Source organism: Manis pentadactyla, chromosome 11, assembly GCF_030020395.1.
Source record: "Manis pentadactyla isolate mManPen7 chromosome 11, mManPen7.hap1, whole genome shotgun sequence".
In the NCBI taxonomy this organism is placed as follows: Eukaryota; Metazoa; Chordata; class Mammalia; order Pholidota; family Manidae; genus Manis; species Manis pentadactyla.
The window spans coordinates 36,876,588-36,892,382 of record NC_080029.1 but is presented as its reverse complement, the minus strand read 5'-3'; the positions used below and the strand labels follow the sequence as shown (position 1 = coordinate 36,892,382).

General features: G+C 39.7%; 1 protein-coding gene across 1 annotated transcript in view; it reads right to left on the bottom strand.

Moving 5' to 3' along the window:
* ESR2 (estrogen receptor 2) overlaps window positions 1-14,746 on the bottom strand; it is a 61,984-nt gene extending 47,238 nt beyond the window's left edge. The window contains exons 1-2 of the mRNA XM_036906092.2: window positions 12,747-14,746; window positions 603-1,057 (exon numbers count right to left, since the gene is read on the bottom strand). Coding sequence (XP_036761987.1) covers window positions 603-1,021 — 419 coding nt within the window. The 5' untranslated portion in view covers window positions 1,022-1,057; window positions 12,747-14,746. The remainder of the gene's footprint in view (window positions 1-602; window positions 1,058-12,746) is intronic.
* Window positions 14,747-15,795: the final 1,049 nt, after the last annotated feature.

The window sequence follows — 15,795 nt, the reverse complement described above, 5'->3', positions numbered from 1 at the left end:
TGGATGGAAATAATGTATCATATTACCCTAAAGAATACAAATATTCTTTTTAACTTCAAGAAATTTCAACTAAAGTCTACCTTTAAGTAGTTTTTCATCAAGCTTCATAAAATGTTATAATTTCAGTTCATTGTTGAAGAGCTGAAACCAACTGCTGTCTGTCTTTTCAGGCTGTACATGTCTAGTATTTAAGTTATAATACTGCCACAGTTACTTTTATCCTAGACACAATTTGTCATGAATACTAAGTTGTGATTTTCCTGCAAGATGAGTAGGATCTAACTTGACAGTAAAAATTTCTTTTTCAAACCAAATCACTTAATCAAGAGAAAAATGATTTAAGTTCAATATTTATGGGCTAAGAACAGTAGTCATAATAGTAAACTCTTCCCACAACACAGATCTACAAGCACAATGTTTTAATGAGGACTAGAATATCAGCATAGATATTCTAGATTTCAGAATATCTCATGTTTTAGGTGCTCTAAGTAATTTATGTGACTAACAAGAATTTGTACTATGAAAATTTTTCTTCTCACTAAATCATAAATTGATTTGAAAAATGCCCACAAGGTACAATTCATAATGGAGACTGGATTTACCTGTTGACAGGTAAGGTATGTTCTAGTGATCTTGCTTCATACCAAGGACTTTTTTGAGGTTCCGCATACAGAAGTGATGACTGGCAATGGATTGCCAAAGGAGAGAGGTGTCCAGGAGTCGGCCACAACACATTTGGGCTTGTAGTCTGTTGACCAGGTCCACCTTCCAAGTTATTGGCACTGCTGGGAATACTGTAATTAATCACAGCAGGGCTATAGAAAGTCATGGCTGAATATTCACGGCGGCTCTCTACATAGGAGGAAGGTATGTATATGGTGCCATGCTCCAGGGGTAGGACAGATTGACTGCAGTTGTAGGAGGCAGGAGAGTTAAGGCTTGATGGTGAGTTTTTGATATCCATGTCTTGAATAGGTAACAGGTGAGAAAACTCTTTGTGAGAAGAGGCACAAAAGGACATTACAATGTTCTCAGAGACTCATGTTGGGCACAATGGCTGTACAGAAAAATAAAAGACATTTCTAAGAGCTACAGGCATAACTACAAAAATGTTCAAACATTTTTATTAAACACACACACTTTTATATGGATGTAGAAATAAGTCCTGAAAGATATACACGAAAATATTAACCTCAAAGAGATGGGTATGTAGGGCACGGAACTCTCATTTTTCACACTTCTTTATTGCTTTTGTGTTGCTAATCACAAGAATTTTTTTTAACCATGTGAATTTGTTATGAAATACTATTAAAATTTTTTAAACACAGGATGAAATAAAAATATATCAACAAGGTCTTTTTCTCCCTAGAACTAGATAAATTTTAAATTCTTATAGCAAAACAAATAAGGATAACCAGGAAAACCCTGACAGAGCAGGTCAACGAGCAGGGCTAGTACCAGTAATAAAACACAAGGATTAGACAGACCAACATACCTGTGCCAGTTACTCAATTTACTACCTCTCAGCTTCCAACGCACCCTTCAACATACGCTGTTGGACAACAGATGCCTTAGTTTTTAAAGTGAGCGCAATGCTCAACTTTCTCAGTAGAGGGCAGTGCAGGGACACTGCAGGAGGAAGAGGCTTGCTGTGATTGCTGGCACCAGCCGAGGTAGGCAATGTGGGTTTAAGAATAGCCAGTGGAGCTTGGCCCAGCCACAGGTCCAGAACGAAGTCCCCCCACAGTCTGGGCTCTCCACTGTAACCTGTCCAGTCTGTGGCCCAAGGAATCAGAGGAGTCATTCCTCCCACAAACCTCAGCCCACGGGAAGTGCATGCTCTGAGGTCCTCCTGCCATGTTGGCCCCTGGACTCCACACCACCTGCTGCTCCTCCCCCACTGCCTGACTGCACCCTGGAGGATGTCCTGCTACTTGCCCAGCTCCAGCCTGGCCAAATCAGCAAACATCTCTGTGCATTAGTGACCAAGCTACCTTTTCCAAGGATGTCTGAACCCCTTCCAAGTTTGTCTTTCCTTAGGTACTCTCCCTGAGCACTAGGGTGCCATATAAAATTTCCATATGTCTTATACTTAACTGCTTATCATAGTTAGTAGTTGTTTATATTAAACCTCCCCTGCTGAACCTACTATATAGTTTCTATCTCCTGATGGGACCAGACTGCTGCATAATGGAATAGAAAATCCTAAAATGGCAAATTCAAAAACTCAAAAGTTTGGGGAAATTTGGTATATGATAAAGATGTTATCTCAATTCACTGAGAAGACACTAGACAACAGAACTGCCACTGGGAAAAGCACAGGCACAGATGCCAGAATAAACTCCAAAGTGTTCAGGGTTCCAAACATTAGAGGAGAAATGCAGAGGCAGGAGAGAGGAGAGGAGACTGCACAGGCCACAGAAGCAAACCCAAGGAGCTCCTTGTATGACATGGGCATGGGGAAAACCTTAACGATGGCTTAAAATCCAGATGCAATAAAAAAAATGGCCAATAAATTCAGGACATCAAAGTAAATCTTTGCACATCATAAAACACCACAAGCAAAGCCAAAAGACAAGACATATTGGAAGAAAAATACTTTCAGTTTATATTAGAAATAAGGGACTAATTGCCCTAGTATATATGTAGAGCTCTTAAGATGAAAAAAGACCAAAAATTCATTAGAAAAATAGGCAAAATACATGAAACAGACATAACACAGAAAAAGGAAGGAAAATGACTCTCAAAATATATAAAAGGATGCTCAACCTCATTCATAAAAATTAAAACTACCCCCAAATGCCATTTCGCATGTATCATGTTTGGCAAAAATTTAAATATTTAGTAAGCCTCAAAGAAGACAGCGCCCCTATCACCTTATCACCTTGGGAGTTTAGCATAGGCACCTTACTTTTAGTAACAGCCTGCTTTGTCTTAGCGATATGTATTCCTTCGAACAAATGCAATTAAGATAGCACAGATGGCTACTTCAATTTCCAGGGGAATTTAAAACGAATTAGGATAGAATATATAGTAAGTTGTGTTGAAGACAAAGTTACCATTTACCTTGAGAACGTGTATGTAATGGATTATATCTGCTTGGCTGTATAAAAAAATGAGATTTCTTTGTTTTTGTATCTCAGCAGATTGTGCTGTGCATCAGTCTGGTTAACTGCTAATTCAATAATAAAGTTGTTTTCTTTCTGCAAAAAAAAAAAAAATTTAAATATTTAACAACAGACTCTCTTGGCAAGGCTGTGGTGAAACAGGGACTCTCTCCTACATTGCTGGTGGGAGTGCAAAATGGCACAATGTCCATGGGTATTTAGCAATATACAGCAAAATGACCTATGCTTTTACCCTTTGGACTATGAGTCCCTAGTGATATTCCAAAAGAGAACAGAAAAGAGGATCACTTCCTACCATTGCAAGTGAATGTTACACCTGTTCCTGACTCTGAAAATTAGTAATTAAGAGAAAAGAATTAAGCCTGTACTCTGCCTTTTTAGGAGGATCTGTAATTCATCCCAAGGTTGAGGGGAAACTCTTCTTTATAAAAGAATACCCCCCCAAAAAAACATATATATATATATATATGGATGGATAGATTAGATAAATAGAGGAAATCAACCAAAATGTTAACAATTACTGAATCTAGATGGCAGACACATGGACATTCATTATTCCCATCTTTCAACTCTTCTGTAAATTTTTAATTTTTCATGATAAGAAGCTTTGGAGAAAAAAAACCCACAAAATAATATAAGACTAAAAATGGAAACCTTTGGGAAAAAAGGTTAGAATAATTGTAATAATATATTCTGGAAAAGGGAACAATGACTATCAATAACAAGACTGGTTGAGAGAGGTCATTAAGCAGAGAAATTTGCCTTGAAAAGTTCTTATCTTCAATATTTTCAGGTTCAGTTATCACCTACTTCCATAGGTGGACAACTTGGCTCTCTAAAGCTCCTGATTCCTTCTTCTTGACATTTTCATCTAAATGCTCACTTCATTTGTCCTCAAAATAATATACCTATGGTGGTTTAAAGTGTGTCCACAAATTCTTCAACACTCTTCCATTTAAAAAGTGGATCCTAATCTCCCTCTTGAGTATGAGCTAGATTTATGACTCATTGCTAATGAATAAATTATGGCAGAAAGAATAGTATGTGATGACCACACATAAGTCATAAAAGACATTGCAGCTTCTTCCTGCCTTACTTTCCGGATCACTCTCTCCAGGGGAAATTAGGCACCATACTGTAAGGACACTCAAGCAGCCTTACAGAGGACTCCTCTCCAACGGACAGCAAAGAACTACGGCCTCCAGCTAATAGTTATGGGAGTGAGATATTCTGGAAACAGATCTTCCAGCCTCAGACAAGCCTTCAGATGACTGCAGCCCTGGCTGACATCTTGATTGCAACCTCATGAGAGGACACCTAAGCCAGAACCACCCACCCAAGCTGCTCCTGGACTCCTGACTCTCAGAAACTGTAATGCTTGTTATTTAAGCTGCTAAATTGATGATTACTTGTTATACAGCACTAAATAATATAGTATCAAAGTAAAATTCATCATCTCCCTCCCTCAAGCCACTCCTTATTTCCTATTTGTGTTAATGACCAACCCCATCACTGTTAGCTTTGACTGCTTCCCTTCATCCAGTTACCAAGGCACACTGGTTTTTGTTCCCAAGTGTCTTTTCCCATGGTCGGTCTTTTGCCACCATCTGAACAGGCTTTCATTACTTTTTATCTGCCTCTGTACCAGGCTCCTTACTGCTCCTTGTCTGCATATCCATATTGATGTCAGACTGACATTCCTGAAACCCAGCTCTGATCAGCCCTCTGCTTCCCCCCAGCCTCTGTGATACATCATGCTCCTTTAACATTCAAGACATTCTGCTCTGCTGCCCAACCATTGCTTCACTCTCATCTGTATCTTCCTGCAGGAAACCTGCCATTTCTGTAAGGAATAGGCACAATGCATTATGAAGTGGTTGGCACCTTTTGCCTGAGTACTTCTTCCACTCTCAGCACCCCTATCATTACTTAATACAAACTTAGTCCTCTTTGTTACATTAGAACTACATTGATTCCTTCAGTAAATGATAGAGATGGGATGAGGCAAGAGAAGAAGGACAATTAAATTTTAAGCTCCTTGAAGACACATACTATTTTTTACTCACCTTCCTCTACAATCCAATAAATATTATAAGGAAATCATATGAGGAAATGTGTTTACATTTAATACAAGATTTAATCCAGTCAAGGGCATTAATCAAAAATGGGAGCACCGTCATAGGCAGTACTGTATGGAGTCAGGATCTAAAGGAGTCCCAAGACACGTACCCTGCCTTCAAGGATCTACTATGCCAGGTCAAGGAGGCAGGACAGACCAGCTGAAGCAATAAGGAACTAATACAGAAGTGCTACCACTTATAATCAACACTGATAGGCCATGAGGGACAGGAGAGGGAATGGTAGCTAGAAAATATAGGCTCAAGAGAGTTTTTATTTTCAATATCTATGAGCCTTTGTTAATCATAGTAGAATTTCATATTTCAATCACTTAGATTCCTGTGGGGAAAATTGAAGTTCCTATGGCCAGAATCCTCACCTGAACCTAAACTACTTGATGATGTAACTGGCCTGCTGTTGGCTACTGCTTCCACACCCATAGGCAATAAGCTATTACTGACTGAATCACTATATAAAGAGCTCTGCCCAGTGCTTTGGATGGAGGCAGAGATGAAGGAGGATTACAGACCTGCAGACTGTTGGATGCAGACATGATTCCAGTGCTTGACCTATGACCAGGAGAACAAGCCGGGTAATAAACCCTTTCACCCCAAGAACATTCCACTGTCATTCCTGGGTCTCACTGAAACCATAGTGAACTTACCCAGGGCTGAAACCCGGCAAGATTGGCAAGATAATTCCCAATCAATACATATAATCCCTGATTCCTAATAGAAATATGCAAGATAAAGAAAACAGGGCTGACGCTGTCAAAACCAGCAGTTTCCAAAGTTTTTTTAAGTTGTTGTAAAATACATGTAACATAGTTTACCATGTTAACCATTTCTATGTGTGCAGTTCGGTCATGTTAAACACATTCATGCTGTTGTGCAACCAGTCTCCAGAACTCTTTTCATCTTGCAAAATGAACTCTATGCCTGTTAAACTATAGCCCCTATTCTTCCCTCCCCCAGCCCCTGGCAACCACCATTCTACTTTCTGTCTTGATGGATTTGACTACTTAGTACCTCATATAAGTGGAGCCATACAGTATCTGTCTTCCTGTGACTAGCTAACTTGTCTTCTGTGACTTAGCATAATGTCCTACTATTTATCCATGTTGTTGCTTGTGTCAGAATGTCCTTCCTTTTTAAAGGCTGTATAATATTCCATTGTATTTTCATTTATCAAGGAAAGGTCTTAAACAGAGATGCTTGAAAATGTTTACAGATCCATGGAAATGATCTAGGTTAGAGTGAATGTTTGAATACAGGAGAGACCACAGTAGTTGGTAATTAAGCCATTGGTAACGTTTAGATGGTAGCTCCTGGACTGCCAGTATTGTTAGGAGGCGTTTATCCTTCAATCTGTCCTGAACACACCTCTCCTATTTCAACCTACACATACGCCTGCTCACTGTGCTTATGTTTTCAATACTGTACTTGGCAATTATATTTTAGTGCATTGTTTTTGTTACATGATCTGAGTATGTCTTATGTAGCCAATTATTTAATCAAAAGACATTTAAAGTACTTTAACAACACAACATAAACAGTATAGTTATAACAACTGGGAGCAAAATACTTAAGGTAACATGCTTAACAATTTGTATTTATGTAGAATAAAATATAACCTGGAGGTAATACTTAAACTTTACAACTCTTAAACTTTAAAAAAAAGGGGGGGGATATAAGAAAATAAGAAGGCCTTCGTAATTTAATATTTATTAAGTAAACAGTATATCCCAAGGTTAGTGTGGTCACTGTGGTAAATATACTTCTTACAGAGGACTGCTCAAGGTAAACTTTATAAGGACAAATTTAACACTCTCAATCATCAAATGAAGATTAAATTATATTCAGGACAATATGAAGCAGCAAAACTGAATTTTAGAGTAACAACTTAAACATGAGACTTCATTAATACCCAACAGAAAAGTTAATTAAGTGGGTTTAAACAAAAATCATTCCCTGAACATTTTAGTCAATCAAGATTTTACTGAACTTCTTGTCTCAACTTTACATTGCCCAAAAGAAATGTGTTTAGCATTTTAGCAGAAGTAGTTCAGCAAAGCCAACACACCAAACTATTCAAAAAGTACTCCTATCATTTCCTGTCATTAGGCCTCTTAAAAACATAAACCTTTCACTGACATAAAGTGATGAATAATAGCATGGAAATTCTTGAACTGGAAATAACACTTCCTGTCAGCCAGTCAGAAAATGAACACACAATTTAAAATGAATACATCTCTCTCAGGAGTGGAGAACTGATCCCATTACTCATTCTCACCTCTAATTGAAATGTTCATTCTCAGCCCAGAAATGCTGAAATGACCTGTCACACACACATCCCCAAATGGCAAATGCCAGGATTCATCCAAGCTATTGATCAGGTGGCTAGGTGACTTTGCCTAGAAAATATGGATTTCACACATACACACCAATCAACTTCTCTAGACTTTCCATGCATGCCTAGTATAAAATAATTAATGTGAGAAAACTGGTTTCTGGACAAGGATTAAAAGGCCATGTTGTGTTTTGGTTGGGTATCTTTAGATGTGTTCAGATTCAAGTGATAAGTGATAACTATTTGTCAATGGTTCTTGGGTAATTAGTAAGTTGGTAGCCAAGGCAAAGGGTTTTTCTTCTTAAGCAAAAACACAAAAACGGTGCTGAACTTAAATCATTGCAGTACACTTGGGGACAACTGATCAGCAAAAGGAAAGTCTTCTCCACTGGCGGTCTAGAAAAGTGAAAAGACAAACCTGTTCTAGTTATTTGAGTACTCCTACTCTAAAACAGAGATAGAAACTGGTTGAAGGAAAGAGTACCAAAAAGATCAAATTTCGTCGACATTGTAAGACAGGATTTTCCCAACACATTCACTTGAACACCCAAGCACTGCCTCAGTGACCACAATATCTGGTACAATAGGGAGAAACAGTCTCTAAAGAGTTTAATCGTTAGGCCTGGCAGACATGGAACTTCACCTGGCCAACAAAAGAACATGCACCCGGATATCCTGATTCTAAGAATTAATCATTCCTTTGTGTGTCAGTTTTCTTCCATTGGTCATCATAGACAAAATAGTTGCCCCATATGCTTTCTGACAAACTGTCCTTGTCCTCTGCCCAGTGACTTCTCTCTTCCACCCACCCCCAGCACACACACCTGTGTTGAGCCCTCCCAAGTCACAGCTGCATTCAAGCAGGAAAGCTTTTTGTACACATGAGATGATACATACTGTCCTAACATACTGGCTGGGGAACACATTATGGCTCTTAAACAGAAAAAAGTTTTTACAATTCCAAATATTGACAGTGATTCCTTGGAAAAGAGAAAGGCAGGCCCTAAAAATGGCAGAAAGACACTCTAGAAAGCATAGCCTGATTTTTATCCAAGTACCTATCAAATCTAGTTACATATGAAGGCAGTCAGCACAGGCCTGTTTTTCTGTGTATTCTTGCCCACTGGATTGAACAGCACACAGGGCCTTAGTCCCAGCTCTACCTGAAAGTCAGGTGATTTTAGACAAATCACATAAACTCCCTGGGCTTCCACATCTTCTTCAGTAGTAAGGTGAACCTAAATGTGCTGCACCTCTTCACAGTGCTTGGAGGAGAAGTGAAATGCTGTACTGGGAAGCATTCTGGAAGGTATCATTACATATCCAAAAGAATGAAGTCATTCTATTGGCATGCCACTGGATACACCTACATTGTTGGGCAGAATTTCTAGACAAGTTAAAATGCTTTTATGGCTACCCTGAAGATTTCTGCCACCTAATTTTTAACCTCTGCACTACTAGTTCAAATAGCTGGGGTGCAGGTAGCCTATTAGCATTGTGTGGAGCACAAAATGCCACATTCTCCCTATGCCTGCCCATCACACTTCCACAAGAGTTCAGTTCAAACACCCCACACTGTGTGCCCATAGAAGTCAAATCCACACACAAAAATCAGGCACTAGAAAGAATTCTGTGGACAAAATAAAAACATGTCTAAAATGTAAGTGGCTGTTTGCCAACCACTGGCCTTAAATTTTTCCAAAGCATAATATTAACACTCTCAACTAATATTAATTAGGAATAAAGAAAACGACACTCCAAAATCACTACAGAACTGATCATTAATAATTGTTTCATATCAACTCTTAAGAGCATGTACGTGTATATTCCAAAATAAAAACCTAATTCCCCCTAGTAGCCCATTGCTTACTGAACTGGATAGGAAATGGGATTTTGAGACTTGAATAAGGGAAGAGGACAGTGCCTCAGCTCGGGGTTCTCACGTGCTGAGCTATTCAACCTTCACAATCTTCAGCAAGGTTGTACTCCTTCCCAATATTCACAGTCAGAGATGATGCTCCACTCTCGGGAAATGAACCATATTCAACAGTTATTTAGGGCGGGAGGAGAGCGGTGGGTGAAGAGATTCGAGAGGATTTGGTAAATGTAAAAGTGAAACTGAACACATTCAACTCACCTTCCAGTCCTGGATTTGACAGCTGAACACAAAACATTTACCAACAAAAGGTCACAGTCCTGCTTTGAGGAAACAAGTCCAGTGATCTGTTTTTGCAGGTGGCCTTCACTCCCCTGTCCTCTCTCACACACACACAGAGACCCCACAAAAAGCCCTTCATAATGAAGAGCTGTAACAGTCCAGCTAGGAATGCCAACTATCCAGTTCACTGGTGCCTCATAACTTGCCACTTTGCATATACTAGTTACTGCCACTGTAGTTCTCTGGCAGGTGAATGCATATTTAAATACAGGCTCTTGTTTTTCATATCATAAAAGAGAAAGGGAAAAGACATCATCTGACATATCTTTATTTGGAGTACCTAACAGTAACAGGCTCCTGTTTACTGAACTGAAAAATGTATTAAACAGTAGAGAATATTAGTTTACAAAATATTTGCATCTATGTCCTAAAAGAAAATCTAGATCTCAAAGCAAGAGCACAGAAATAAAAAAATCTGGACATCTGCAAATAAACTGGGCACAGCCCTTAGCATCAATTAAGAAGAATAATCACTCTGTAAACTATTTTAAATGTCTCCAAACTATCATTTTCAATTACTCTGTTGTTCCTCACTATCTGATAATATGTATTTTCAGGTAGCTTTCTTAATCTCAAGTATAAGAAGAGTATTTTTAAATGCCAATGTTATAAAGGGACAATATATTCTATTAATATTACATAAGTAACAAACTTTTTAAATGGCCTTGTATATCAGTATGGGATAACCAGTGATGCACGCCATAACTAAAGCCTCAAACCACAACGGAATCTAAATGTGCTAAGAATTAAACTCTTAGTCCATGTCTCTAATTTCCCATTTGCAAAATAGCTTTCTCTTTGCCTCAATTTATCCCAAAGTGTAAAGGATTAAAACAAAAATACCACAACCTGATTCATCCCACAAAAAGGGGGAACTGAGGTTTTCTTTTGAAAAAAGCAAAGAAAGATAATTAATTCTAAATAAGAACATACTGAAGTGCAAAACACATCAGTGATTTGCAGGGGTTGGAAATGGGTGGAGGGGGTGACAACAAAGGCAGGAAAGGGATTTGGGGAGTGATGGAACTATTCTCTGTTTTGATTATGGAAGTGATTTTGCAAGTGGGTGCAACTGTCAGAACTCAGAGTCTTACAACTAAAGAGGCTAGATTTTACTATATACAAATTACACTCCAAAAGCCTGCCTTTTAAAAAATGCTATTATGTCTCAATGTTCTACACACTGAATTATGAAGTTTAACATTCAAGTATACAGTTCTCAAGGGTTCTGAATGTAATTATCAAAATTTACCAGTAAATGTTTCAAGTTCAACCTTCAGTATTTTATATATTATAGATTTATAGATTTATGAAATGACTCAGAACATGAACTAAAATTATCTCAAGAGGTATTCTGAATCATTATCTGTTAGACACACATTTATAGAAAATTGTGTCTTACTCTTAAGAATGGACATAGCAATAGCTACTAAATGCTAATTCTATTTTTAAGGGTTGAATTTACTACTAATTTTTTACTTTTTCTATCTTATAAATAAATTGAGACATGTAAAGGGTGATTAGACTTGAGTCCCTCAAAACCACTATGAAATGTGTACTAAGATTGTAACTGCACTAGTGGGGGGGTGAGGATTTAATAATATGGGTAACTGTTTAACTACTGTGTTGTATACTTGAAACCAATGTAAGATTGTATATCAATGACACTTCAACTAAAAAAATGTCTCCTAAATGTATTTTAATTGAGTTCAGAGATTTACAAGTCTTAAGTGTTACAGGAGACTGGCTGCTTTCAAAATAAGAATGTTTCAGTAATTCAACTGAAAAAAAAAATGCTTGAATGTAAAATGGAATCCTTTAACACCTATTGATGAACAGATTCTTACATTTTCCCTCGAGTGTATGCAGAAACAGATTTTCTGCAGTAAAAACTAGGAGTCAAAGAATGAAGTGGTCATGTTCTTTTCATAATCACAGTTTTACAAAATCACTGTTTACAAAACAGCACAAACCTTTCTTTTCACATGTTCACTTTTAAAATAACAAACTTATTTCCCCCCACACAAAGTAGTATAGCCACAGTGAGTTTAGAAACTTATAACAAATGTAAAAATTTCTAATGGAATGCCCATGTAAATACTAGAAAACATAAGACAAAATCCTTCCTCTAAAGTGTTGTCTACCATACCAGAAAGCAAAATTGCTTTTTAAAAAGCTAATAAAATTAAGACAACCTTATTTTCCTAAACAGAAATCCACTCAAATCCAAAGTTTAATTTTTCACAAAAATAATATTCCCTTGACTTAATTTTATACTTGAATATGAATTAGCCACAGTAATAACACAAAGGGTTAAGAAAGAGAAGCGGTGGGTTCCTTACAGCAAATAAAACAGAGCAGCTCTTAATCTGGCGCGGTCCATCTAGGAAAGAAGTAAATCTACTTTCTGATATGATTAACGAATGCCAGCTAATACATTTTAAAGCACCTGTCACAGGCCCACAAAACTCAAGCGGGAAGCGCAGTGTTAAATTTCCCACTTACCATTTCATCCAGGAAATCCATAGAGAAATCCAGAGATTTTTCTTTTAAAAAGACATGCATATTAGCCAGTCAACCCGGACTTACATACACTAACTAAAGTTAACTTGCTAGCGTCCTGAATGAAATATTCAATCAGAGCATGAAATTTCTATTTTTCCAGTAGTTTTCAAGACGTTTGATGGGTGTTTTTTATTGTTCTCAATAGTATTGATTTCCCACCGCAGAATTTCACACAGAAAATTCTGTTTCCTAGTTATTTTTGAGCTAAATTACACCTATTTAACTGCAGATTAACACGCGTCTAGCAACCGCTGAAGCGAGGACACGTGCTTTTCCCGACTAGTTCTATGCCCCGCACCTGGCTCCGGCCACCAGCTGCTCAGAGCGCGCCCACCTCCAGCAGGCCGGACCGGGTCGCCGAGCCTTACCCGCAGCACTGCATGCAGTCGCAGCCCAGGATGATCCCGCTCTGGTCCGGTTCCCGCCGCCTGCTCTCCACCCTGCAAGTTTCCAGAGGAGGTTCTCGCAGCCTCAGTTCATCAAGCGGCCTAGCAGCAGAGGCGACGGAGTGGGTGTTAGAAGGTCCAGCAGCCGTTAGACACTGCAAAGATCACAGACGACTCAACGAGGAGCTTCTGCCTTTTAAAAACCCAGGAGGGACCTAGAGAGAAATCCGAGGGCACACGTGACCACAGACCCAGCGCCAGGCAATCTCGGAGCACCCAGAGATCCACACCCGTCTGGGCGAAGGGCAAGCCCTAGGACAGGCGCTGTCGGGCTCGAGCACTTCACGGCCATCCTACCGCAAGGGTAGCAAGGCACAGCTGAAGCCCCTCGTCCCGCGGTGGATTTAGGAGGGCTGGGGCGGGGCCTGAGAATGTGCATTTCCAACTCAGTCCTGGGTGAAGCTGAAACTGATGCTGCCGGGCTACTGGACCACACTTTGAGGATCACGTCCCTAGACCCAGACCCACGTAGGTCTAAGAGGACTAAGGCTTCCGTGTCATTAAATACGTAAGTCTGACTCTAACAAATCTAGTGGTGAAAGTAAAGAGGCTTTGGATTTGCCTAGTCCCCAGCAGCAAGAGCAGCCTCGTATCCCGTGATCAGGAGGTGGAGGGAGTGGGTTCCCAGGAGAGGCTGGCTGTTAAGGTCTTTTGCGTTGGAGCAAAGATCCCTGGAACCTCCACAAACTCACCTACCCCAAGGAAGCAACCCGGGAGAAGTCTGTGCCTCCACTGCGCAGCTTTTCCCAGGCGATGCCTGCCTGGGTCCAGCTTTCTCCGTAAGCTAGAGCCCCCTGGTGGCAGCTCTAGATCCCCAGGTCTGCAGGATCCCTCCCCTCGCAGCCACTGGGTAGGCAGTAGTCCACAATCAAAGGACTAGCTAGGATCATAGGACAGTCATTAAGAAGCAACTGGCTATAGAGCAGCTATTGATAGTAAAAATCTATAGGAAAGTAGATGCCTCATTAAGCCAGTTAATCATCAAACTACCCATGGTATAAGGGACATGGTTCTTGATCAGGTTATGACTCTAGATTTCTGAGAGAGGAAGACCAAATGGGGCACTTGGAGAAAAGCTTTTACAGTGCCAGCCTCAAGTGTTTGGGGTTTAGCCAAAAATAGCCTAGAGGGACTCAAGTGTGCCCTGGGGTTATAAATTGAGGTTCACAGGTGATGGAGGGAGGGAGGCTCCAAATATGGAGAATCATCTACTTTATAAATAATGATTACCAAAAATCTTTACCCTTCCCCCCACCCCCCATCCAATTTGCACTAAAGCTGAAATTCCGGGATTCTCTTACCTTGTAAAGCAGAGTCTCCTGATCCTTGAGGCAGAGAAGTTAGTGTGGACAGGGGTGTGTGTCGCTGACCAGGTCTACCCCGTGAATGACTGGAGGACAAGATGCTTGTCTTTGCCAGTCTCAGCTTCCCTGTTCCCTCTCCTGGGTGTCTCTCCAGGTACCTAGTACCCATATGTTCCTTCCTTCTTTCTACCTTAAGAAGTTTTAAAAGATTGCTTAAAATATCAGTGTCAGTGTCATACCTGGGCATCCATTCCACAGGACAAGGTTATTCTGACCTGCAGTTGAAATAAACCACAGTTGGACAACCAGCATGTGCAGCCAGTCCTTATAAATTGCTCTCATTTGTCTTAGTCTTGGTCTTTGACCTTTGTAAACATACAGGTAAAATAATTTTTTGTCCTCTCTACTGCTCCCTGAAGATACTTAAACTCCAAACAGTTCCCTTGCATACCTTGTGTTTCCCACATTCTACCCACCCGAAACCAAACAACATGAGGAAATACATTCCTATTCTTAGCCCCAACTCTGACTGAAGCAATTCTCTTCTGAGCTAGAAAAGAAACTAGCCCTTGGTGGTCACTGTCATGAATGTGACAACTCAGCTGAGAAAGAAAATGTTAAATAACTTTTAGAAATGGTGGCAAATTGTAATATGCAGTTTCACAAATTACACAAGTGCAATTCTGAAAGTGAAGCTTCCTTACCCATTATGGCACAGAATAAGATAATATTAATAGCAGGTCAGACAGTGTAATATTCCCAGGAATGAGGTCAAAAAGGAGTAGGGTATAGACAGACATGGCTTAAGTGGCCAGATTTTAATAAGACTGATTTCATAGAGTTTAGAATTCATAAAACATTGACTAAAGTTTTTTCTACTTCTTGTAAATACATTTGACATTTTCAAGTTCTTCATTGATATCAAGGAAGGTTGCTAGAAATGTTTCATATTGTCCTTTTCAACCCACATCGACTAGCACTAGAGGGATGCACACTGCATTAATGGCTTTTGTAAAAATACAGACCTCACCTTTTGTGCACAGAGAAGGTGCTTCTTTCACACATTACTGCTTGATCTGAGGAGCCTAACAGAGAAAGGCGTAGTCTTCTCCATTATTCAGTCCCCTCTGCTGGGAATTATAGCCAAGAAAGGAACTTCTGCAGATAGTTTAGACAGTTTCTGAGGGATCCTCCAGTGTTGTCCAATGTGATAAGGTCAGACACTGTACAATAGGATCCCTACATTCTCCCTTTCTCTTTTTTTAATATCTCTACTTTTTTTTTTCTATCTGTTCAGGCAGTTTTGCTCACTAAACGCTCCTTCATGGTTCTGCCCTGTTCAGGCCATTGCTTCCTCAGCTGGCTCCTGCTCTTCCATCCATCAGCCATAATTTATTAAAAGAACCATACGCTAGGGTGACCCTGGCTTTTACAGTTAACAAAGCAGTTACACGGCCCTGTCTTGCTGCATTTTCACACAAACTCTGTGACGATGATTTTATTCCCATTTTGTAGATAAGGAAACTTGAGTTCTCCAGATTTACAGTTATAGGAATTTGACTTCTGTAGATCCACACCTGCCTCCCTGAGGGAGATTCATTTTCTGTGTTCCTAGTACAGGGATCCCAGAGTGTCTGCCATCTGCTACTGCTAATATCCCTAGGCTT